Below are 25,461 nucleotides of genomic sequence, written 5' to 3'. Positions count from 1 at the left end.
TGCCTTGCCTCCAAGTGCTTAGCCTGAAAACCCAGCCTGATGTTTATATAGTGTTCTCAGCCTGTAATCTGCTAAATCCTGTGATTAAATAATTTTGCTCAAGGATATAACTGGTTTTAAGTTGCACAGTTTAACACCAAGCATTAGAATTGACAAATGCCATTCCCCATCAAGTAAGCAACTGAACTCAAGCCTGGGGGCTGAGAATTGGAAGAGAAGCCAACAGCTGTGAAGGGAGGTAACTCCAAAAAAGAAGAGCATTTTATTAGCATCTGGGGAAGAAGAAGAGAAAAAGGAAAGGGAGCAGTGTAGAGCCTAAAACGTTTTTTTTTTTTTTTTACATGGGCTATGCTGTTGTACTTGGTGTGAAGGCACACCCTCCTAGAGAAATAGCTTCCAGCATGGAGGACAAGTCTTGCATGCCAGGTGGGAAAAAATGGGAGAACTTTGTGCTATCTCTTGTGGCCTGGATGGTGTCTCCTGAGAGCAGAGGGACAGGAGAGAATGCTGTGGAAATGTCTTCCCTGTGGTAGAAGATGGCAATGCATTCAACACCATGTCTGGTTTTGCTGTGAACTGAAATGGCACCAGATATGCAAAGAATCTATGAACTTGGATCAAAGGAAGGAAGGCTTGAAGAACTGCTCCCTTGGGTTCTGGAGGACCCAGACCTCAACAGATGGATGCATGAAGGCATAAACTACCTGTAGACCTCATATTTCACGGAGGACTGTGAAATACAACTATTTATATATTACTACATTAATGTGATACTGTGTTTAGCTGTGCAGGTGGCTTTTCTCTTTCCCTCTTCAATGAGGAGCTATTACACTTGGAAATGGAGAAAATTAGCTCATGAGATACCTGAAGATTTCTCCCAGATTTCAGGCTTGAAGATGTTGGCTTATTAGCAGGCCTTGATAAATTTTAACTGGTCCCTGTGACTGCCAAACAAGTGCTGACACAAGTTAGACTAAGAATAATTTAATGCAAGGTTAGACCAGATGATCTCTAGAGATATTTTCCAATCTAGACTTTTTTTTACGACGGTATAAATGGATGATTACTTTTTAATAGCTGCTTGACTTAGAGGCAGAGCTATGTGAATAACTGATCTTTTGGTTAACTGGATGAACAGAAGGTGGAGAAGGGACAGACAGTGTTGGGAAACAAAATTTTCCAACTCTCAGCAAGCTTTGCTCTCACGTTACAGAAACACTTAGCATTGTCTTGAGGCATTGCATTCCAGGCAAAATGGAACAATTTCTACTCTTTTCACAAAGACTATATTCAGCTAGGGTTTTTTTGAACAAAATGATACTTAGAATGAAAAATCAAAATGTTTTAAAATGCATTTCAAGCTTTTAAAAAAATGTGTTGTTTTCTTGAGGGAACTATTCATGAATTTCTGAAGAGGCGACTGAAAGCATGGATAGTCTCCAGTGAGCGCAACTTCATTTTTTGCCGGATAGACTATTTCATTAAAAAACAATCAATCCCTTTGTCTGCTTAATCACTGTTCTGACAGTCTGCAAAGGCAAAGCGAAGAATTCCTGCTCCATGTGGCACTGTACAGAGTCACACGAAGGCTAAATGGAAAGCCAAACCTAATTTTGCAAGAAGCCATTAGGAGCCGTGGGCTCTCCAGTCCCACAAGGATAAAATCTTAACACCACTAGGTCCAATGTTTAAAAACCAACTGCCTGAAGGTCTGCTCACCAGCCTGCACTTACCCATTTAAATACCTGGGCTGGCGGGGTGCAAGGGGGCTTAGCAAGCAGCACCTCCATTTAGGAGTTTGATGAGAAATTATGGCTGTGTTCAAAGTCAAACCAGCTACTTTGGTAACTTCTTCCTCACTGGATTGCTAAGATAACCATTTTCCCTAACATCGAGGATTAATAATAATTCAAAATGGAGTAATTAAATAATAGATTAAAAGAGATCAAACCTTTGCAAGAAGAAAACTGACATCTAGTGATGCTCCTTATAGTTTGGATAAACCAAAATAATAAACAGAAATTGCTTCCCAAGGCAGCAATTCTTTTAGGTGCTGCATCAAAACTGAGCTGAAAAGCCAGGATCGCTCCCCCAGACAAGCCAAGGGAACAGGACTGTGCTCCAAGCATCGGAGCAGCACTGGCTGAAAAAAAATAATGAAAGATGAAGCAGAGGCAAGATGCCGATTGACTGAGGGCATATGGGAGACCTAAGGACAACAATCAATCATGGATCTGTAAGCTGTTTAAAACTATTCAATGCAAGGGAGCCAGCAAGGGAGCAGCATCTGTGTGCTCAGACTGGCTGCAGAACCTCCAAAACCCAGCTCAATCCAAATTAGTGGGAATCACTGCCATGGGCATGATCTCCCCACACTCCCTCCCACTGGCAGAGAGCCCCACACAACCTGCACCCCGTCACAGGGAGTCACTTGAGCATGGAGACAAAGCCCAGCTCTCTAAATATTTAAACAGCCCATGTTTTTTGGCAGCATGTTGGATTTCCTAGGCAAGGTTTGCAGGGGTGCCTGCTTGGACATGTGGGGATGGCAACGCCCAGCACAGGCCATGGAGTGTGCAGGTTGGATGGGGAGCACCGCCACTGTTGCTGCATTTGAGGCTAATCAGGTTTGATGTCTCACCTCTTGGTTCAGCATGGGCTTGCAGCCCGAGTTTTTGTTGGTGAGCTGCAAGGGTGCTATCTGGCTTGTCATGTCTAATAACTTTCTCTTCTGAAGGCTGATATGCTGAAAGATCTGTGCTGCTGTTGTTAAAAGCTGGATTTTCAATGCCTTCTGTTGCTGCTCTCTCTTCTTTTACTATAGAAAACAAGGAGGTCAGAAGAGCACATTATAGCAAAGTGTATTTCAATGACAAGCAGAAAATTCCTTCTAGTAATTCCTTTGCTGAGAGACTCAAGTGTATCGTCCTCAAATGTCGCCAAAACAGAATTAGGTTAAAATTAACTCTAAAAAAAAAAAAAAAAAAAAAAAAGAATAAATGATTAAAATAATTACAAATTGCACCCTGACAAGCAAGAGCAAAATTTCGCCCACAGCCATTTGTCTGTAATTAGTTAATTAATCCTTACACAAATTATGAGCAATAACTCATCAAGCAAGGCTCACCCATCAGAAATTCAGCCGACTTGGATTTCTTCTGCTTAGTTTGCTTCAGAGCCTTCTGCTGGAACTTCTGGAGGGAAATTGTTAAATGAATAAATTAGCTAAAGAACGAAGATCATCCTTTATGATCCACAACTAACACAGTATTTTAAATATGGGATGGCATTGAAATGTCATTTAATTTAAATCTCTGCTAAAGGGGTCAAACACTAATTGAACAACAGAAGTGGAAGAATTAAATAAAATAGAAGAAAAGTTAAAACAAATGCCAAATGAAGGTCACATTAAAATACTTTGTTTTTCCCCAATTTTAATTAATGCAAAGAAACCTCAACAAATGAAGAACATTATAAGACTTGCCTCTCAATATGCATTCAACAGCAACTGCTTTATTTCACTTGCAGAACAGCAGTGCTTCCTTTAGAAAAGTTTGGTTATGTAGCATATTTATAGACAGACTTCCCTGACGTCCCCTGTCCTTCTAAGTCCACTTACATAACTAGTGTATCTAAACCAGCTAAAAATGAATGAGCTCTACCCTTTCATGCAATGCAATAGAATGAAAAGAGAACAAAAACATTTTTAAATCAGTTGTCACAAAAGAGAGATCACGGTCCTGGTGAGAGAGGAAGTAGGACTCAGTACAACAGTAAAAAGTTCATGCAATATTAGAGAGATGCCAGCAAAGGTTTACAGTGAAATCAAACAGCAGGAGAATCTGTGGAACCTTAACTCTGACAAGTTCCTCAGTAATTCCCATGGGGAAGCAAGGCTCAAAAATTATATGGTCACATTGAACTAAGGAAGGCCCAAGTGCTAAACACTGTCTATGTGTCATACCTGGAGCAGTGCTGGGCAAAGCCACACCTGGTCTGGTATGTGCTACAGACCCTATTTCATATGCTGATGGTGAAAACAGGCAAAGATTACCTAAAATAAAGCTCATCTTGGAATATTAATCAAAGCAAAAAACAAAGTAAATAAAAACAGTTCAGACCCATTTATTTTAGTAGGTCACATGGTATCATCTAAAAACAGCATTATTTTTTCAAGCCTGTTACTTAATTGTCCAGTGATAAAGACCACTCCTGGCAATACAGCTCCTGGAAATTGTCAATACAAAAGGATTAATTACAAGAATCGCTGAAAAATTGCAGTTTTTACAGAATCCATCTTTCCTCTTTGAGTGTGGGTGTCAATTTCCAGTAAAAAACCAGTACTTGCAGCAGACACAATCAATAAATCTGTCAAAAATAACTGAACCATACCACTGACAGGTTAATATAGATATTAATATCTTCATATTTATATATGTATATATGCACACGTATATCTGGTTTTCTGAAAACAGTAGACATGCTCTAAATTAAGACTAATACCCTACCAAAAAGTGAATGAGTAAAAATGACTAAACACAATCTGAAAGCAACAACAAATAAATACAATAAGAGGAAAAATTCCTGCAAGCCACAAGCAGCACAACTGAAGTTAATGATAATTTTGGTAGGAGTTCAATAGGTTCAGAAATTCACACTACTGCTTCTGATTTTTTCAAAAATATACATGCATTCGGTTAGTATCTTCAGAATTATGTCTGCTTTGAAATATTAAAAAATTACTGCATTCCTGCATACCATAAAATTTTAATTGAGCCACTTTTAAAGATTCCAGAGTATTTGTAACACTGCTGTGTGATAATTATTCTTACTATGCTGTGTATAATCACCACACAAAATCTTCAACTCCATATTAACAGCTAAAGAAAATAGTATCAAGCCAAAAATTCTGGGGCAAATTTTCAAGTGGTATAAATCAGTATACATCTGTAACTCTGATGAAATTAAGATGATCTGCATTAGATTCTGTGTATTCTTTCTGCATGTCAGATTTCCCTAGCAAAACTGAGTGCTCACTATATTTGCCATAGTCAACTTTCAACTGTTATAATCTGGAAAATGCACAAGCTCCTTTCACAGCACAAAGAAGGAAAAACAGGTATTCCTCTTTCCCCATATATAACAAATATGTGTACTGCAATGGATTCTGGAGTGTGTGTGTTTTGGGGTTTTTATTGCTTGGAATTTTTTGAGAGGGTTTTTTTGTTTGTTTGTTTTGTTTCAGAGAGGGTGTTGTGGCATTGGATTTTTGAGAGGCTTTGGGGTTTTTTTTAGGATTCAATACAGTTAACACCAAATTTTGTGGTTTTCAGTGACACATTCATTTGGTACTTCAGTGAAATGCCAACTAGTATTTTTAGGTAATTGATATAGCAGGCTTGTGATTCCTACTTACTACGAAGAGATGATACCCTTGTCCCTTAATGTGATCAGCTTTTGAAAATAAGTTTTTCATACTTTTTTAGAATTAAAGCAATACTTGATTTCCAACAGCAGAGTTGAATTCTTCCAGTGTTGCTTCTCAACAGAACTGAATAACAGAGTATTTCAGTGGTGGCCTTTGTCTAATCAACATATGTTCTTGTCACTTTGTGCTTGAGAGGAAATTAGAAGACATTTTCCTTTCATACCTATTTCCAGCCAATTTCCTCATCCTTCTCTCTTTTACACATGAGCAATTTTAAGTAGTGTAAATAACACTATTTCCCCTGCTTTTTATTTTAGGTTTCCTTTCCCAACCCCCCCCCCCCCCCCCCACACCCTTACAATACTTTGCCTTCTCTTCAGAGAATAAGCAGGAAATTATCCAGTTGCATTTGATATTAATTTTATCATTAGTCACTACTACTTAATGTATGTATTTATGCAAATTTATGCCTAAAGCAAATGTTATCTAATCAGTTAGTACCTACCTGAAAAACTTAGGTTTTCAATAACAAATTAAATAAATTCTTTCAGGGACCATTTGGCATGTTTGCAGGCAAAGTCCAGTTGTGTGAGCATACCGAGAAAAATGCACATGAGCACACATCCATACAGAAAGCCTTCCCTCTGATTAGAGAATATTATCCCAAAAAAAAAAAATTAAAAGCATTTGGAAAAAAAAAAAAAAAGAAAGAAAAAAAAGTTGCACAGCCTGAAGCCAGAGCTTAAGTGATGCAAAGGGTGTGCTGGTTTACACCTGTGGTGATGGGTGTACAACTTGCATCCACAAACCAAATACATCAGATTTGTCCATGCACAACCAGCACACAGAAGGAGGATGTCCTTTGCCTGCAAAGTCAGGTTCAAAGGGTGATCTTGCTGCTGGTAGCAGTTCATCCTACCTCAAATATCTCCATGACTTTTGCTGGAAAACAGAAAGTCCTGCCTTTTAATTATTTTAATGTCTTTTTACCTTGATTGTGCTCCATTACAGCCAAGACAAGGGGAGTTAGAAGTGCTTGAGCACAGTGCAGACAAATCACCTTGTCACTCAAAAAGTGACCTAAACCTTTAAAAGCTTTTTTGCACACCATCATCATTAAAACGCACCGCCTTCTTTCTGATACCAAGGGAAACAAAGGAAAAGCCGGAATATCAGAACCTGAAGAGCTCGCATCTGTGGGAGAGCAGCAAGCACCACAGCAGCAGCAGCAGCAGCAGCAGCAATGGCAAGGGAAAAAAACCCTCATTTATAACCAGTGACAACTAAAACCTATGAAGTTTTTAAAAGAATGTGATTGTTGTCAAAAGGAATTGGGTACAACAATGCTGCGTTCATCTCTGGTTCCACTCAAAGCCGTGGCTGAGGGGCTCTGGGAAAGCTGCTGGAAGGCTGGTGGGCACAGACCAGCAAGAAAGTGAATTTTGCATACTGTACGGATCATCGCTCAGTTCAGGGCAGTCATATTGAATCTGTGATCAACCAATTGTGCTTCATGAAACCGTCAGCCCTCATTTATGTCTAGCTGTTTTCTTCTGTCCTGCTGTAAACAAGCTCTGCTCTGAGCTGTCTCCCTACCCTTATCTGCTTACGAAGATCACACAGACAGACCTCATCAGCAGCCTTAGAGTTAAAGTTAAAGTTACTGCTTCCAGACAGCAGTCCCCATGCAAGCTGGAAGTCAAAAAGAAGAGCAACTTTGGAATGACAGAGTTTTAGTTCCTTTTAGGAAATGCATACCTTAGATTCATACACATACTGGCATGTTATGTCTCTTTCATGAAATTAAATTAGGTGTTCCTAATATGAACAACTGTTTCTAACATCAGCAAACTAGCTCAGCAGATTCAGCTATGGTTTTGTCTGTGGGATGGTTGTCTTGTTGTTGGTTGTTGGGGTTTTTTTGGGGGGGTTTGTTTATTTGTTTTTTTGTTTTTTCCTTTGGGGCCTTGTTTGTATACAGCCAAAAGAGAAGTAGCTGGAAATATTGTCAATCTGGTAGAGCTCCAAGAACCTAATAATGCCTGAAATGCTCTAAGGAGTGTAATGATGGTAAACAGGAACAGGTACGTTGGCTTCTATTCTCATTCACTTCAGTGAGAGCATTAGCCTTTCAACAAAAAGCAGAGCAGTTTTCAAAGAATGATCCTCTCTCATAAAAAGGGATGGAGCCTCACTAAGCACGTATTCCTCTGTGAACACACTCACACACACACACACAAATACATTAGCTGGTATTTACAGTATTTAATACTTGCAACCAGCTGCTTAATCCCTCTTAAGGCTTTCCTTTATGCAGCTGGAGCTGGAACCTTTTCCTTTCTCCCAGCCTATTACTTTGTCTATTTAAGGGATGGCAGCCAAAGAGAAACAGCTTGGTATTTGCACCTGCCTGCTTTAAGCACTCCACGTTAGATTTTGCATAGAACAAACTCCTCATTGCTAAAAAGAATGACACTTAGTAGGGTCAGACACTTAATAGTGTTTTTAGCTGACGCTGCAGCAATCAAAACGAAATAAAATTAAATAACCCCACACTTTGTTTATTCTAGCTAGACAATGAGGCCAAAGGAAAAGGCTTGTCGCAAAGGGCAGCTCAGTGTGTAGGTGGAAGATGTAACCCTGTGTATCTAGTCTAAGAGAATACCAGGCACAGCTAGGCATGAGTGAACCTGCACGCTGCCTACGCATGAGCACGTGGGAAAGCTTTTGCCTCTTCCCCTATAAAACACACAAATGCTTCAGAAAGCAAACATGTGCAAAGAATTCTTCTGAATTTCTACATACCTTTTGAGGACCCACAGAAAGCTTTGCTACCTAGAAGGTCAGACCTATGAGAAAATTGTTGTCATACAATTAAAAAGAAGAGTATGCTCCATTCATGTGTATGCTCAGAGGAGTGCAAGCATGGCCTACAGAGCCCTGCCAGCTGGAGTGTAAATCAGCAGTGAGGGTGTGCATCAGGCGAGTAACCCACGTGTGGTCTTTCAGCCTTACACAAACTAACTTAGCATGATTGCTTCTTGCTAGAAAACACACACTGTGTTTTCAGTCAACTTTCATTTCCAATTGCACTAAAGAAACAACAATCTCACTGGTGTATTAGTTCAGTTACTAAGAAGTAGTCACTTTATTGCTTGCTCTTAAAATAGAAAAGCCCTCAAAAAACTCAAACTACAGAGCTGATGACAAGAACAAAAATGCCAGTGGAAGAAAAAAACTAGAAGGGAAATAAAAACAAAGTAAAACATACAATTTATTAAACAAAACATTGGTGCTGCATTTTGATTTCATAAATTGTCCTCATTTGTACTTCCTGTTTAAACAATAACTAACATGATGATGGGTTAAATGAAGTTGAGATTGTCACAAACATGGCCTCACTAGTAATTAATGTAGTTTAATATGGTTGTTGGCACACATCTCACATGACAGATAATGTTCCAACATGTCACTGATAGGACCTTTCAGCACAGCTTTAGGAGATCTACCAGGCATTGCCGAGGTTGGTTGGGTCAAAGGGTTGAACCATGTGTAATTCAGAACAGAAGAGGTCCCACGGTCACTCCACAAAAACAATTACACTACTTATTTCACTCCATCCCTTGCCCGAAATTCACAAGCCTCACAGTTTCAGCGCAGTCAATCTCTCTCTGCCCTGGGGCTATGAGCCACATGAAAATATGTGGTGCTGTGTTTATAAATCTAATCAAAAATAGAAACAGTAGACAAGCACAATGAGGTCCTACTATGGATCATGGGAATTCTCTAAATTCTGAAGGCACTTTTGTTTAACTTCTGTGGGCCTTCTCCTACCATTACATTGTCTGGTACTCTCGTTAATCATCTCCTTGACTTGTCAATGCTATAAAGGAGCCTATGCGTCTGCTGACTTCCCTCCCATCACACTACAAATAATATTATGAAATAGAAATGCTAGGAATAGTCCCTTTGACTCTCCTCTTTGGAAAGCATGGCTTTTTCTTCACTTACCTCTTTTTCCATACCAGCTTGCCCTTTCTCAGACCTGCAGCAAAAAATGCTTCTTCCTGCAACAAAGGAAAGGCAGTATATCTGAATTTTCAGTCTGCAGTTCTTAATATCCCTGGGTTTAACACATGGACTTGCAGAGTACCAGCCCATAAACCTGCTGGGATTGGGGGAGGGGGGGGGGGGAGGGAGGGAGGGTGTTCTTTCCTGATGCCATCCCATCTCTGACAAGGTCAAAGAGCAAAGGGTTGATGTGGTGCTGCTCCTTCGTTTCTTTTTGAAAACAAATTTGCATCAAATCGGTTTAAAAAAACAACTGCTAACAAACATAAACAAAAAAATATAGCTTAAGATAAGATGAAGCAATGCCAACAAAATCCTTGTTTTAAGTGGAAACACTCCAAAAGTGGATAAATTCTACCACCAGAGAATAACTACCAACATGACACAGAGCTTGCTATAGCATACACCTTACCTGAAGACTACAGTACCAAAGTTGTCAAACACAGGAAAGCTTCTGTCATCTGGCATTTATGTGGGTCCCACTTGTGCCTCATTCCCTGTGCTGGGATTTCCATTGAAAGGATGAAAATTTTCCTCTACTTTGAGGTTATAATTAAGCAAACATACAATAACTTCACAATTTATATATCATGTCAGCAAAAAGGCCTCAATTTCATACCAGCTGCTTTTGTGTCTATGTGGGAATACAATTTATTCATTCAAAATGGCCAGACAGGTTGCCCCTGTGCCCACTGAAATCAATGATGATACTCAGTCTGACTCCACAGATGCAGGACCTGACCCACAATGAATAACAAGCTTCTTCCTTGGCCAGATTTTCCCTTGTGCATTTACACAAACACACTTTCACGTTATTTTGCGGAGCCTGAAAACAAAACAAGACTTTGAATGATTAAAAATATCCCTTCAGAGTCCCTCAGAAGCCAGAGGTGACCTTCTGGGTCAGAAGATGCCCGGTACAAAGTACATGTTGGGCCCCACTTGAGGAAACTCTCTCTCCTGAGGGCAACAGGCAAAGAAGAGCCTAATTCTGAGTATGTGCTTAAATTTCATAGAAATCAATACAATGGACAGTGGACAGGGCCAAAAATGTCCCATGGAAAAAGGCTGCATTGTCACTCCAGTTTCTCACTAATGAATGAAGGGCTGAGCTTTTGCCCAGGCTTTGCTGATGCTGAGAGCCTGCTGACCTTTGCCATCACTCCTTGATTTCAGTGCCCTTCTTGGGGTGCCAAAGCCACGGAAGCAATGCTGGGGGCTGTGAATCCAGCAGCTCCTCCTCCTGCAAGAGCCAGCCCTGCCCAAACATCCCCTGCACCACAGCCCACAGCTGTTACAAAGCTCTCTGCTCTGGGGCACTGTGCAATATTGAAAAAAAAAGCCCCAGCAAGACCCCACAGATAAACTCAAGTCATGTGTCTGGTCATTTTATGTCTCAGAAAACAACCCCAGTTCCAGTTCCAAAATCTGGGATGGGTTTTCAGGACAAGGGAGTATGTGCATTTATTTTCCAGCCACTGGAACTGTACAGCCACTGGATGCAGCAGCAGAAAAGAACCACCTATATGAACCAAAAGCAACAAAACCTTGAAAGGGCTCATTTCCTCTTCAAAGTAGAATAGTGAGAAGCTGCCAGCAGAAGAGAACTGTTCAAGACATAAAATGTGAATTCAGCATTTTTATCCATGGTCAATATCTCTGCATTGTAGAAGAGCCAAAGATGCAGCAATAAGGACTTGTGAAGCCACAACAGTCCAGGAATCCAAACATTAATGGGAAAATTTGGAGCTTCATCTTCAAAAGTGTGATTGATTGAATTAAGGACAGCAAAGGCAAAAACAGATAAACAATGAGTTCAGAAGAGACATTAATAACATTAGGATCTAAACACCGATTTTCTTAGAGTTTGAAAACTTCCTATTATTTGGGTCTTCCAGGAATTCTTCTTGTTTCTTTGCTTTGATGGGGGACATTTTATTGTTTTTTTTAAATGAAGGTGTTAGACATTGATTTTCCTTTTCTCTTTATGGTACAATACATTCGACACTGTATCAAATGATGCTAACGGTGGTCTTAGCTAACCTCACCAGCCTATTTTCTTTATATGGATAACAGCTGAATCAGTAACATTAAACTAGCTTGCAGTCCTGAAAGAATACAGCAAAAACAGAGTAAACAATCTTCTCAGCAAGCAAAATATAACATAAAAAGTATTTGCTATCCCACCAGGTATTTTATTTCATACCTGGCTGGTGCATTTTGCATTAATTAAGGATGGATTTTAGTTATTTCTAAGTCCATTTGTAATAAAATGGCAAAGCAAAACAATTACTTAGAAGTTCTTAAACTGGATATTCCACACTTTCTTCTAATTTTTCACCTAATCATGCTTGTTTTGTCCACAAGAGGAAAAACTAAGCATGCTAGATTAAATATACAGTATATATTGATAACTTTCTGTAGTGAAAGTAATCTATTTTAAATACAAAAAATGCAGGAATTAGAGAGATACACAAAAACACTTTTAGCACCACACCCCTATTAACAGGCTCCTATCACCAGCTACAGGTCTGGGAGCCATCAAAACAACACACTTTTCCACTGGAGCATGCTCAGGTACACATTTCTCGCAATAGCTGATACTTTATGCTGTATCATCCACTAGGAATCACTTGGACCAGTGTACAACAAGGGTCTCACAAACCTAGCCATAAAAAGTATGGGTTTCACCACGCTGTCATGCAGAAGGAAAGAACCCTTCTGCTGGTAGCTGTGCACCTAGAATCTCCCCAGAGCTCACCCGAAGGCACAGGCATGTTATCACTGGCCAAGGAGAGCAATGCCAGGCACAGCTGAGGTGCTGGAGATGGCTGGAGGAGAACCAGCGGGTTCACAGCAGGAGCAGAAAAGCAACTTGCCCCGTTTCTCCCTCACCTTCACCTGGGGCACAGTTCATCACATGCTAAGAAGCAGTGCTGTGGGATCCCTGCACTACAACAGCGGCAGAAACCACTGAGTAAATGATAATCCTAACAACCCTGCTTGGAATTCCCTTTGGACTCTCTCATAAATGCCAGGTAGCCAGCCATGGTCTTTAAGAAATATTTCTTCAGGGGAAAATTGCATCTCCAGTGAAAAGAATCCATCAGTCACTTAAATTCAGCAGGACTGACCTTTGGAGCCAAAAGCACTGTGCCTGTCCTCTTTCAATCATCAATTTTGGGAGCAGGTCCTTCAAAGTAATCTCAGATCCATGCTATATTTTTTCCCTTTGATTTTTCTATTTTTTTTTTTAATTTATAAAGAAAGGATCTTACTGCAATATATCTTTATAAAGATCATTAACACACTCAAAATTAGGCTCACATTCAATTCCTTCCCTTGATAGGTTGTGAAGTTCCTAGCCTTTTTCTGTGTGCCTGAAAAAATGGATAGATACATGATTTTTCTAATGATGAACCTCAGTAGGCAGCTAAGCACCACTCAGCTGCTCACTCACTCTCCCTTTCAGTGGAGTAGGGGTGAGAATCAGAAGGATAAAAGTACAAAAACTCATGGGTTTAGATACAGACAATTTAGAACCATCGACTGATTTGGGTTGGAAAGGACCTTAATGATCATCCAGTTCCACCCCCCCCCCCACCCCCCCCCCCGCCATGGGCAGGGACACCTTCTACTAAACCAGGTTGCTCAAAGCCCCATCCAACCTGGCCTTGAACACTTCCAGGGATAAGGCATCCACATCTCCTCTGGGCAACTCATCACCCTCCAGTAAAGAATTTCTCCTAATCTCTAATCTAAACCTAATCTATTTTAATTTGAAGCCACTCCCTTTTATCCCGTCACTATGTGCTCTTGTAAAAAGTCTTTCTCCACCATTCTTCTCCCTTCAGGTATTGAAAGGTCATGATTAGAATACCCTGAAGCCGTCTCTTCCCCAAGCTGAACAATCCCAGTTGCCTTAGCCTTTCTTATGAGGAAAGGCCCTCCATCCCTCTGATCATCTTGGTGGCCCTGCTCTGGATTTGCTCTGACAGATCCATGTCCTTCCTCCTGCGCTGGGAGCTCCAGAGCTGGATGCACCACTCCGGGTGGGGTCTCACCAGTAGAGTAGAGTGGTAGAATCACTTCTTTTGCACTGCTGGCCATGCTGCTTTTGATGTAGCCCAGGATATGATTGGCCTTCTGGGTTGCCAGATTTTTTTAAATGAGGGGAAAAGAACAGAAGGGGGTTGAGAGGGAACTGCAAGTAAACTGTGATGCAAAAGACAACAACTGCTCACCACCACTGGACTGACCTCCAGCCAGCCCCCAAACACCTTTCACCCTCTTCCCTCACACTCAGTTTTACTGCTGGACATGGCATCATACATTATGGAATATCCCTTTGATCAAATGGGGTCAGCTGTCCCAACTTCTTTTCCTTCCAACCTCTTGCATAGCCCCAGCCCACTCACTGATGGGATGTTGTGAGAAACAGAAAAGGTTTTGACACTGTAGGCATTGTTCACCAATAGGTAAAACATCCCTGTGTTATCAACGCTGCTATAACAAACCCAAAACCCCACACCAGCTACTATGGCAAAATTTAATCTTAGCCCAAACCAGCAATTCCTGTGGAAGCTGGAAATACCAAAATTTTAGGTTTTGTGCCACCATTCCAATCTTCCCATTTCCCACCAATTTGAAAGCACCACACATCAATGTTGACTGCACTGCTTCAGAGCCTGGCTTATGGATGACCATCTCCTGTTGAAGTGCCAGGACTCATGTTTAAGAGTACTGAAATTTTTAGTGATCTTCACCTGAGAGTCACTACTGAGGGAGGAACAAAACCAGCCCCAGCCTGGACTGCAAGACTTGGAGACAGCTCAGATTGAGATCATAGCAGGCAACAGGACTGAGGGACTGAGCACAGTAAGAAAATCACGCTCCTCGTGGTCAAAATTCTTTTTTCCTTCAGTTTTCCACTCATAAAACAGGCACAGTAATACTCCATGTTGCCTTCATGATTCTACCAACCATGGTGAATTTCTGCACACCACTTTGGATGCATAATCATGGTATCAGGAACCTCAGCACTGCCACTGCCTTTAACTTTCCCTTCCCACCCACATCCCAGCTTTTAACCAGCAAAAAGAAAAATAAAGATTCTTTTCATTACAGAAAATTTTGTGACTTGTAATTCTTAAATTACATGGCATTCACATTAGGGAAGAATGTTAGTTAGAAGTACTGAGCTGCAAATGAAAGCCTGAAAAATATATATGCTTTAGAGACAAAACTAGTGAATGATTTTGCTTGTGCAGAAGCAGCATTGTAAACTCTAAGCAGATATCATATGCAAAGGTAAATTAAAAAATCTAAGTATAAAACACTTATTATCGGTCAACATTTGTGACAAGAGCACAAACTTCTTTTTAAAAGTGTTTCAGAGTTCCCTCTCTAATTTATTTTCAGGGAACAAGTAGTTCATTTTCTGACTTTATTTTGTATTTGCCATAGAGTTTAGTACTTCATCATGAACATCTACTTTTCATTTTCTGGTTACCACCACAAAGCAAAGCAAACCAATCAGAAGGATTTTTTTATTCACCCTGCAGTTTAGGGAATCAGCCTACAATGATTGGAGCATGGTTTTCCAAGAAAGTTTCTCTGTAAATAGCACACTCTGCTCTAGGAAAAAATCAGTTTTGCTGTTTGTTAGTTCAAAGATCAAAATTTCAAATATATATATGAAAGTGTAATGTTTAAGGGTTTTCTCTCTGAATTAAGCAAGTGTATAAGCAAAGACTCACTGGAAAATACAGGAAAATGCTTCTTGCAAAAGTTGCACTTGTTACATACATCACTTCAAATATCAGTACTGTTTCTAATAGATCAGGAGAGTTTTCTTTCAGTCAAAGAGACAGAAATCATGCTGTATGAGCAGTCCCAGAAGGAATACCTCTAGTTGTTCAAAACATATTTCACTTGCCTCTGGCAGGAGTTTCCAGATTAGTGTCATATACGTGTCAACGTGAAACAAAATAGGCTACTTGTTCATACATTCCCATTAGTCCCCCTTATATCAGCCTATATGCCAGCTGACACTGACTATACATATATATCAATATATTCAACCCAGTGAGTGAAATCCTCTGTCAGGCACTTGCTAATGAGACATAATCACCAAGTACAAGTGAAGGGAAACTGAGGCTATGTCTTCTACAACTGAGAAAGTGGCACAAACTACACACAGAATTCAGGAATTATGTATCCATTTCTAATTTGCATAGGACTAATTAGAAATGGCAGTGTTTAAAGACATATTTTGACTAATAAGCAGAAGTTGCAGCTTGGTTTTTAAGACCCAGTTAGCTGATAAGATCCAGACACACACAATTCAAATCTGTAATGGTTTCCATTAGTTTTCATTCAACAGTTGCAGGAAAATTGTGCCTGGCATGTTTTAAACTTGGTGTCTTCAGCCAGCACAGCTAGGTGTGAAGTTTCTTTGTCCCATCCTGGAAATTAACAACTGAAATTCTGACTTCAATATTTGAATTCTTGAACCAAATCTCCCTTTGAAATAAATGCTAGTGATGTTTCATTTATTACATGTGGAAAACAGCTACCTCAGGACCTTGAATAAGGGAGGAATAGTCAAACATGACTGCTTCCAAATTCCTGCATTTTGGCATAGATGGCATATCCAGTAGGCCCAAAGCTCTTTATAACCAATGGAGAAGCTGTAAAACCAAGATGCCCTCTGCATGACTTCTTCTGATAGAGGAGAAGTCAGCAGCAATCTCATGACACATTCTCCTTGGTGATCCAGCAGCTTAAATTCCTGCTGCCTGCCCCCTTCTTTTCTCCATTCATTCCTCTCCTTGGAAAGTAGTTCACTTAAGTCTCATCGGGCTGTATTTACTGTAGATATAAGCCAGGTTAAAAATACCTCTCCCCAAAACACCTCTTTTTTAAATTATTTGCCTTGAACCATTTCACTGGTCCTGCACATGGTTGTGCCACTACAGACAGGGCACAACAAACTCCATCAAGGAAAAAGATTATCCTTAAGTGAGCTTTTCCATCAGAGAAAACATATACTAAAACTAGACCCCCATAACAACATTAAAGTTTACTACCAGCTCCATAAACTAAGATTCTGAAAATATTTCTATTCTTCCACCAGAAGAACAAAGTGAAAAACTACACTGATTGATTTGTGAGGCCTAGAATAGAATCTACTATCAATAGCATATTGCAATAGTTACAGTTAATTTTAAAAATAAACAAAAAAAAAAAAAACAACCAAAAAAAAAAACTTCAATGAGGTAGCATCCAGCAATGATTTGAGGATGTAAAATCAGGAAGGAGACACATTACCACGTACAGCATTCCAGCACACATCCTGAGAGGATGCCCACACATTGTGTATGTGTGTCTTCTCACCTGTCCACTGCCTTGGAGAAGAGCAGGGCAGCCCTACTTCCTTCTCACCCATTTGGGTACAACTTGATGCCCTACACCTACTTCTCCAGTTTTGGACTGGTGCACTCTGGAAGTAAAAAAGCAATGAATTTGCCATTCCACACAGGGTCATGCAAAGGCTAGCAGAGCAGTGAAGTTTTTTGAGGTTTAGTGGCATACTAACATTTTGATAATCTGTCTTGGAAGAGACAGTTTCACTTGACAAGTGGGTGGGTAAGTTGAGCCAGAAGAAGCTGTTTTCTGAGCATCACTTGCTATGTTAGGAGAATAAGCGAGGTTTATATTTGTTGGCGTTTGTGATCTTGGGTGACACCCAAATTGAAAATAGACTTTAATACTGCACTTTTCACTACTTCAGAAAATGGTTTGAAGAGAAATGCTACAAAGCATGTAGCATTACTTAAGCACTACTTAAATGAGTAGTACTCATTTAAGACACTACAGTCTATAGGTTCATTGATTTCCTAGTTAGGATTTGGTTTGGACAATTACTAGAATTTAAAAGCATCTTACATATTGAGTAGAAGACTTTAAATGAGGAGAAAGTCTGAAATTTATAGGTCTCAATCCTGACAAACATTTATGCACACACTTTTCTCTTTGCATGAATTACTTTATTGAATGCAGCAGACTAATGTATAAGAACACTCCCAACTGAGAACATTTGTAGTAAGAGAATGTGTGAAAATTCCTGCAGAATGGAAAAGATTACACTTCAATTTTTTCTGACCCCTCATCCTTCTCCCTCCATCAAATACCAAATTAAGGACTTAAGGAAAACATTCTAGAACCTTTTCAGTGATTTCAGCTTGGTATAATTTCACTGATTTGAGATAATCATTCCTCATTTGGTGAAGATTAAAACAGTTTCAAATACTTACTGCTGATCAGTCACATTCTAAAAACTAAAACCATTGAAGTGGACATAAGATAGCCCAAATACTCAGCTCTTTTTCACCAGAAATTTCAACGGTTTTTTTTTCACATCCTAATGAACTGAAGGTTTTCTCATGCAAATTTTAACAGCAGACAATACAGAGTTAAAAAGGGTGCTTCTATAACATGAGATTTTATACAGTTTCTTGTCACTCTAATTCATTCCTATTCATTTATTGACCAGGGGTTAACTACTTAACAGAATCCAAAAAATTAAAAATGACAGATAAAAAATCCTTACCAGTTGTCATTTGCCGCTGTTTTTTTCTTCAAGTGAAACCTGTGCTGGCCGGGTTTACTACACAACAAAAACAGGGGCCACAGTTTGCTCAGTGGAGCAGTAGTGACTTCCACCTATCAATGAGTAGCAAGTTATGAGACCAGACTGATTTTGCCACTGCAGACCATCCCTCTGCAGCCTACATGGTGCTGTGCAGAAGACAAATAAGCCCACTGGAATAAATGAGGAGACTACCACTGGGTCTGGAAAACTTGAGAGCATGCTGTCAAAATACTACACAAGTACCATCCGAAATGTAGGGACACCTAGAAACCTCAGAAAATCCATAGAAGCTGGTAAAAACAGCAGAAGTGAACTTTGTGAAGTACTGATGCTCACAGAGATACATCACAGGTTGGACAGAAATTGACAATAATTATTTATACAGCATGTTTATTCTGGATGATATTTTCTTGTGGGTTTTTCACCATGATAGTTGAAAACATTAAAACTAACATCACTGATTTACTTCCTTCCCTTTAAATCAATTCACTTCCTAAAAGAATTTGCATAAGGTCATGTTAAACTCTTGTAGATTCAATCTCTCCTCAGACTTCAAGAGATTATTGAAAGTGCTAACACAGCCCTGATCTACCAGTGACTGGGTGATTCTGCACAGTGCCACCTTGCCTCCTCACACCAGGGCTTGGAAAAAACCTTCAGCAGATCTCCCATTTTGTTCCATCTGAACCAAATCCATGTTTTTCATCTGTACTTGACAGAAATTATAGAAAGGCAGTAGTAGTAAAAATGCAGAATATAGTGCTCAAAATGCCCTTTTCAGGCCCTGGCTCACTGACATGGTCTTCCTAATTATGACTTTTCATGTTGCAGGTGGAAGCTGTATTGCAACTGTGGCAGCTGTATGTGGCTCTTTGTTTCAGAATGGGTGGATTAATTCTCCTCCATTTTTTACTCATGAAACATAAATGGATGATATTTCAGTTTGAAATTATCAGTATTCCCAGAGGTTTAAGTTTAAGCCTTTGGATAGTTACTTCTTACACTTTACATTTTGGGGAAGGTAATCTTTAAGGTGAAAAAGCAACTGTTTTACCTCAAGATTCATAAAGAATTACTAAAAAATCCCTTTTCTTTCTTCTTTTGCTTCCTCTTTCTTCCCTTCTTCCCCCACATTTTTAATATCTGAATTAAGAATGTAAAATCTTGTATTTCAAGAGATTTTATAGATGCTTCCAGAGTAGCAGACAGCTGGACTAGGAAGTATCCTGAGCTGTTGAACAAGTTAAGCTGCTGGATCTCTCACATGCATCCCTGCAACAGGTTATTGGGTGTTTCAGTTAATAAAGACCAAAGAAAAGAAAACAAAAACGATCACAAGAGTTTATGCTGTAGTGAGCTGTGTGTGGGCAAGTCACTCCTCAAGCAAAATTCAGCACGACTCTGTGAAATACCAAAGGTCCTCTGCAATAGCACGAATGCAGGACTTTAGGCTGAATTTAACATGAAGCCCATCCTCTAACTGCCTGACCCCATGCAATTCCTTCAGCCACTTAGTTGCATCAGATGAATGGAGGGATAAAGTGGTGCCACTTTATACGAATAATAAGGTGTTGTAGTTTAATACCAGCCAGCAACCAAGTGCTGCACAGCCACTCACTCACTCCACCACCAGTAGGATCAGGGAAAGAATCGGAAAGATAAAAGGTAGAAAAACCCATGGGTTGATATAAAGACAACTTAATAGGGGAAGAAAAAGTAGCTCACACCAGCAAAGCTAAACCAGGAATTTGTTCACTGCTTCCCATGGGCAGGCAGGTGCTCAGCCATCTCCAGGAGAGCAGGGCCCCATCCCATGTAATGGCTACTTGGGAAGACAGACACCACCACTCCAAACACTTCCCCCCTTCCCTCCTCCTTCTCCACAACTTTACATACTGAGCATGATGCCATACAGTCTGGAATATCCCTTTGGTCTCTTGGGATCCCCTGTCCTGGCTCTGTGTCCTCCCAGCTTCCCGTGCATCCCAGGTTTCCTCAACAATGTTGCAGTTCAAAAATCAGAGAAAGTCTTGGCTCTCTGCAAACCCTGCTCAGCAATAACAAAAACATCTCTATATTATCAACCTTGTGTTCAGCACAAATTCAAAACAGCCCCATACCAGCAACTGTAAAGAAAATTAACTTCCCTCAAACCGAAATCCAGCACATAAGGAAAACTGGACATTAAAACTTGCCTCTGACCTTAAGGGCTTCTTTCTTTCTCTTGTACTAAAATATGACAACATGTCTGATGGAACAATAAATATCTTATTAACACTGGCACTCAGCATACTGTAAGCTTCTTAGAACTTCTGCCATAAAAAACCACTGCTTCATGCTGATAAAGAGACTCACCTATGGTATTTGGCTAGAGATTCTGAAGTCCATGAAAGGAAAGTATTTCCTTTTCATACAAATAAAGTATTTAAGGTAGTGGTCTTATGAAACAAGCAATGATGCTTCATTGTATTGACTCCTCTTTTCCATCAAATCTTTACAACAATAGTACAGAAAAGCAACAGGATAGAGCTGAACCAGGAGTCTTCCTGGTCATCCCATCGGCAAAAACAATAGACATTGAAAAGAACTGTTTTGTCCTCTTACAAGAGTTATAACCATTTTATAGTCTTTAATAATGAGTTCAAAGGTGGGTTCACCTTAACAAAAAGATGGATTCACTATCCCATAGATCCCACAACAAAGCATATGCAGATATTTAACATGTTAAAAGCACTAAATTTTTGCTTTTCCTGCCCTCTGTCCCCCAAGCAGAAAAATCACAGAAAGGAGGCAAGTTTCAGGAACCAAGATATTCTACTTGAAACAAAAAACTTACATTCAGTTCATGGCTTTGATTCAGGTTCACTGAGTAATCTTGGATATGTCTCAAAGTTTAACTGCTAAGATTGATGGATGGCATGGACACATGAGTTGGGAAAGCTATCCAGACTGGGGGACCTGTTTCAAACCCCCAGAGCCTATCATGCCTGAATCAGAAACTAGATTTTGAAACAGCCACTAGGAATCCTGGAAGCCAAGCCATTCCCTGGAGGGGAACTTACTTTGACAGTACAGGAAATGTTGCAGGAAAGAAAAGGAAAGCTCTTCCCCAGCACAACCGCTTTGGCACAGGATCTAAGTTTTTCCGCACACTCAGCCATGGCTGCACCTGAGCAGAGCTATTGGGGTCACTGGTTGCCTGTGATGGGAAAAATGCATTTTTAGAAATAAAATTTGGGGTAAGAAAGAAGGCAACTTAAAGAGTTTCATCAAGGTAAAACCATTGCTTCAGCTACAATGAAGAACAAGTCTGTCTGGCACCTTTCAAAGAAAATCTCATCCTATAAGCTGCCATCTGGATGCAAGCTGACCAGGAAGACAGAGTCTCCCTTCTCCTGAAACATGCAAGGTATGAGTCTCAATGTGAAGTTTACACTTCATACCCTATTCATCTACTAGGAAATAGCTTCCTTTGGCACACAGGCAACAGGAACAAGCTGTTTTCATATCAGGGTGTCAAAGAATTTGCTTCAGGTTGGACCATGAACATTCGTCCTTGAAGCTGACAAGATGCCTTGAGAGCAGCTTCTTTCACACCATCTGCAAATGGTGCTACTGAATATACTGAATACACTGAATACTTTCCAGCACCGAGCCCAGGGGCACAGTTTGCAATCTGAACATGGCCAAGCAAGGAAATTCTACTTCAGTGTCCTAGACTGAAAGCACCACAGGTGCAGAAAGTTACTAAACACCAGCAGCTGCTTCATATAGCATAAGGATACTTGAAAGGGGCAGTGAAGGAAATTGAGAAACCATGTGTGGGTGTGAAACATTGCATGATCACAGATATAGGAGGAGGCCATATGAGACCAAATTAGATAGGGCTTGGTATCAGCAGTAAATTTGCCTGCTATTACATGAAACAGTTTTAGGTGATAGGAGGAAAAACAGTGGATGCTAACAGGGATTTTGAGCCAGGACTTCAGCCTCCATAGATGTTACCCAAAATTTTTTAGTAGAGCTACATCATCCTCTGCTCATAGAGAAAAAGTCTCTGACTTATGTGGAAAACTGCTTTTTTTAATGCAATTGGTACACTCAAGAAGAGAGTGCACTTCAAATCCTAAACATTGGAGGCAGCTGGTAGTAATAGTCCCACATCCAAAACCACAACACTGTGGTTGTTGAATTCAACCTCTGTTTGCAAGAATCATAGACTGGTTTGGGTCAGCAAGGACTTTAAAAACCATCCAGTTCCAACCCCCCTGCCATGGGCAGGGACACCTCTCACTAGACCTGATTGCTCAAAGCCCCATCCAACCAGACCTTGAACGCTTCCAGGGATGGGGCATCCACAACTTCTCTGGGCAGCCTGTTCCAGTGCCTCACCTCAATATCAGCAAAGAATTTCTTTCCAATATCTAACCTAAACCCACACTCTTTCAGTTTAAAGCCATCACCTCTTGTCCTACTATTACAACCCTTCGTAAAAACACCTTCCCAGCCCTCTTGTGGGCCTGCTTCAGAAACTGGGAGGCTGTTTTAAGGTTTACCTAGAGCTTTCTCCTTTTCCAAGCTGAACAACTTCAACTCTCTCAGCCTGACTTCATAGGAAAGGTTCTCCTATCATGTCATAGATAGGAGATAGGATATCTCCTATCCTAGGGTTCTCCTAGCCCTCTGATCATCTTCGCAGCCCTTATCTAGACTTGTTCCAACAGGTCCCTTCTTTATATTGGGGGGTCCAGAACTGGACGCAGTAACCTGGTTGGACATTATGAAAGCAGCGTAGAGGGGCAGAATCACCTCTCTTGACCTCGTCACACAACTTTTGATGCAGCCCAGGATGGTTGGTCTTCTGGACTCCCAAAACACATTGTCAGGTGATGCTGAGCTTCTTGCCAACAACACCCCCAAGCCCTTCTCCTCAGGGCTGCTCTCCATCCATTCTCCACCTTAGCCTATTTGTGCTTGGGATTGTCCCCATCCAAGTGCAGGACCTGGTACACAGCCTTGAGCTTCGCAGGATTCACAAAGCGCTGTCCCTCAAGCTTCTCAAGACAAGGTCCCTCTGGATGGCATCCCCTCCTTCCATCCTGTTGGCTACACCACATGAGGCTGTCCTCCATCCCACTGTCCAATTGCCAACACAGACGGCCCCAACACCTACCCCTAGCACCTCTTGTCATTTGCAGATGTTGTGGAATTAAATGCTTTGCTGCTATTTGTTCTGCTCCTATGTAACAATATTTCAACTCAGAGACTAACAACACAGTGTGATGTATGCTTACACAGTTGTATTTGAATATTTTTATATATAAAATTAAGTAAAGACAAAGTGAAAATTATTTTGTATTGCTGCCATTAATACTGTAAGTTGTTTCTTAAAGACTAGCCAAAAAATGTAGACTCATTTAGGAACTAGTCAAACCTGTGCTCCTGGCTTTCCAGTAAAAATTGTCACACTTTAAGAGACTCACATCTTCTCAGATCCTCATGCCACCTCTTGTCCATCAATATCCCAGATTAATGCCTGTACCTCCTTTGTTCTGCAACGGCCTTTGCTGACAGTTCTGAAAAAAAATATTTTGCTGTATCGCATGTTGAGAAATGCATGCCAACAACCATCCTTCTCATTTAAGTTACCACAGAGGAGTCACATCATGCCGTTTTCTCTGGGTCGTTTGTGCAATGTCAGGTAAGGCAGGATGTGACTCAGCCATGACTGGGTTCAGAAGTAGGACTCTGAAATCTTCTGGTTTCAGTTTACTTTGGGAATTCTTGGGCCTGGCAGAAGAATGAAAGTGAACCAAGAGAAAATTAATGGTAGATGCTCTAAACCTTGGTGTTTTACAAAACCACCACGTATCTCTTCCTCAGAAGGCATTGATTCCATAGTCCTCTGAGGGGTAGAGATTGAGGAAACTGATTTTCCCTCTCTTTCTCTTCCCTTCTTTTCCTGGTTCCACAGAAGAAATATCCCTTTCCTCCAGCTCTAGGCTGTTTAACATTAGAAAGCAACTTTTCTGTCAGCAGCACCTGGGAAAATTCTTCCCAGGCAGAAGATCATATCTCCTCTTTCCCCTCTAGTGAGGGTGGCTTGGAAACCACCTTCTCGTGAACCAGGGCTCAGCTTCCACCTTTGCTTTGAGACAGATCTTCATTGTACTTTGCCTAAGGATGTCCTGTGCTCTGAAGGATGGCTTGAGGCCATCTTTCACAAAAGCCAGAGAACCTTGCTTAGCATTCCTAATCTCAGAGATACTCACAAGCATACACTAAATCTGATCAAGGTCATAGAAGGCTAATTTTAATATAAGATACACCTGTTCACATTCCTTTAGCCTAAAAAGTCGCTTTTTCCTAATATTGAACAATATCACAGCCTCTCTTACACAGCCTGGTTAAGGTGAATTAATTTCATAGCACTAAATTTCATAGAATTGAACTGAATCTCGCATGATTTGCATATGGATGCCAGACACAGCCACATTTTAATTCTGTGCTATTCATGAAAACAAAGAGCATATGCCTTTATCAATTCCACTAATCTAAACTAGTCTTTGCATTTACTACTTGGCATTAAGAGACAATATTTATACCCAAAATAAGCAAAATTATACATTTCTATTCCATACATTGTTTTATCTCACTGTGTCCCTCCCACTACATTTTCTTAGACTGATATGACTTGCAAATGGCCCTACAAATACAGTTCACCCATACAGACCTACTTGCACAAGTGGATCCCCTAAAAGGTACAAGAGATCCAAAGTGGGGACAGAATGACCAGAGAGAAAATAGACTGGAAGCATATAATAACCTTTTAGGACAATTCCCACAATTTTTCCAGGTAAACATGTCTGATATGAGCCCTTCAGTCATGCACAGATAGATGACACATTTGTGTGTGGGCAGAGGATGAAATTGGGTGTGGACTGCGTGCCTCTGCAATATGCACAGTGATAGGTCTAACTCAGCACCAGAGGCACTGAGTCATCTGTTCAAAGCTTAGAGTTCCTCATCGTTCCCTTTATCACATGGAAAAATCCTGGCTGGATTGCCTGAAAATTCATCCTTTCTGGCTTTTGGCCCAATCTGAGAGAAAGGCCAACAGTACAGCAGGATTTAGACACACTTGGAAACTCTCCCCAAAGTCCACTGATCCTTGGAAAGGGATTGTATACCCCCACAAGAACACTAAGCTCTCAGAACAGTTATCTTACTTCTTTCATTCTCCTGCAAAATGAGCATAGGTGAAAATAAATAGGCTTGTAAATTATTTAAGTGACACTTGAAGGAT

The 25,461-nt window shown here is 40.5% G+C and overlaps 1 protein-coding gene across 1 annotated transcript in view; it reads right to left on the bottom strand.

Annotated features, from left to right (window-relative positions):
* LOC134053725 (orofacial cleft 1 candidate gene 1 protein homolog) overlaps positions 1 to 9,451 on the bottom strand; it is a 43,121-nt gene extending 33,670 nt beyond the window's left edge. The window contains exons 1-3 of the mRNA XM_062508927.1: positions 9,440 to 9,451; positions 3,128 to 3,194; positions 2,642 to 2,818 (exon numbers count right to left, since the gene is read on the bottom strand). Coding sequence (XP_062364911.1) covers positions 2,642 to 2,818; positions 3,128 to 3,194; positions 9,440 to 9,451 — 256 coding nt within the window. The remainder of the gene's footprint in view (positions 1 to 2,641; positions 2,819 to 3,127; positions 3,195 to 9,439) is intronic.
* Positions 9,452 to 25,461: the final 16,010 nt, after the last annotated feature.

This window comes from Cinclus cinclus, chromosome 1 (genome assembly GCF_963662255.1).
Source record: "Cinclus cinclus chromosome 1, bCinCin1.1, whole genome shotgun sequence".
Classification (NCBI taxonomy): Eukaryota; Metazoa; Chordata; class Aves; order Passeriformes; family Cinclidae; genus Cinclus; species Cinclus cinclus.
This window is presented reverse-complemented; position numbering and strand designations above follow the sequence as displayed.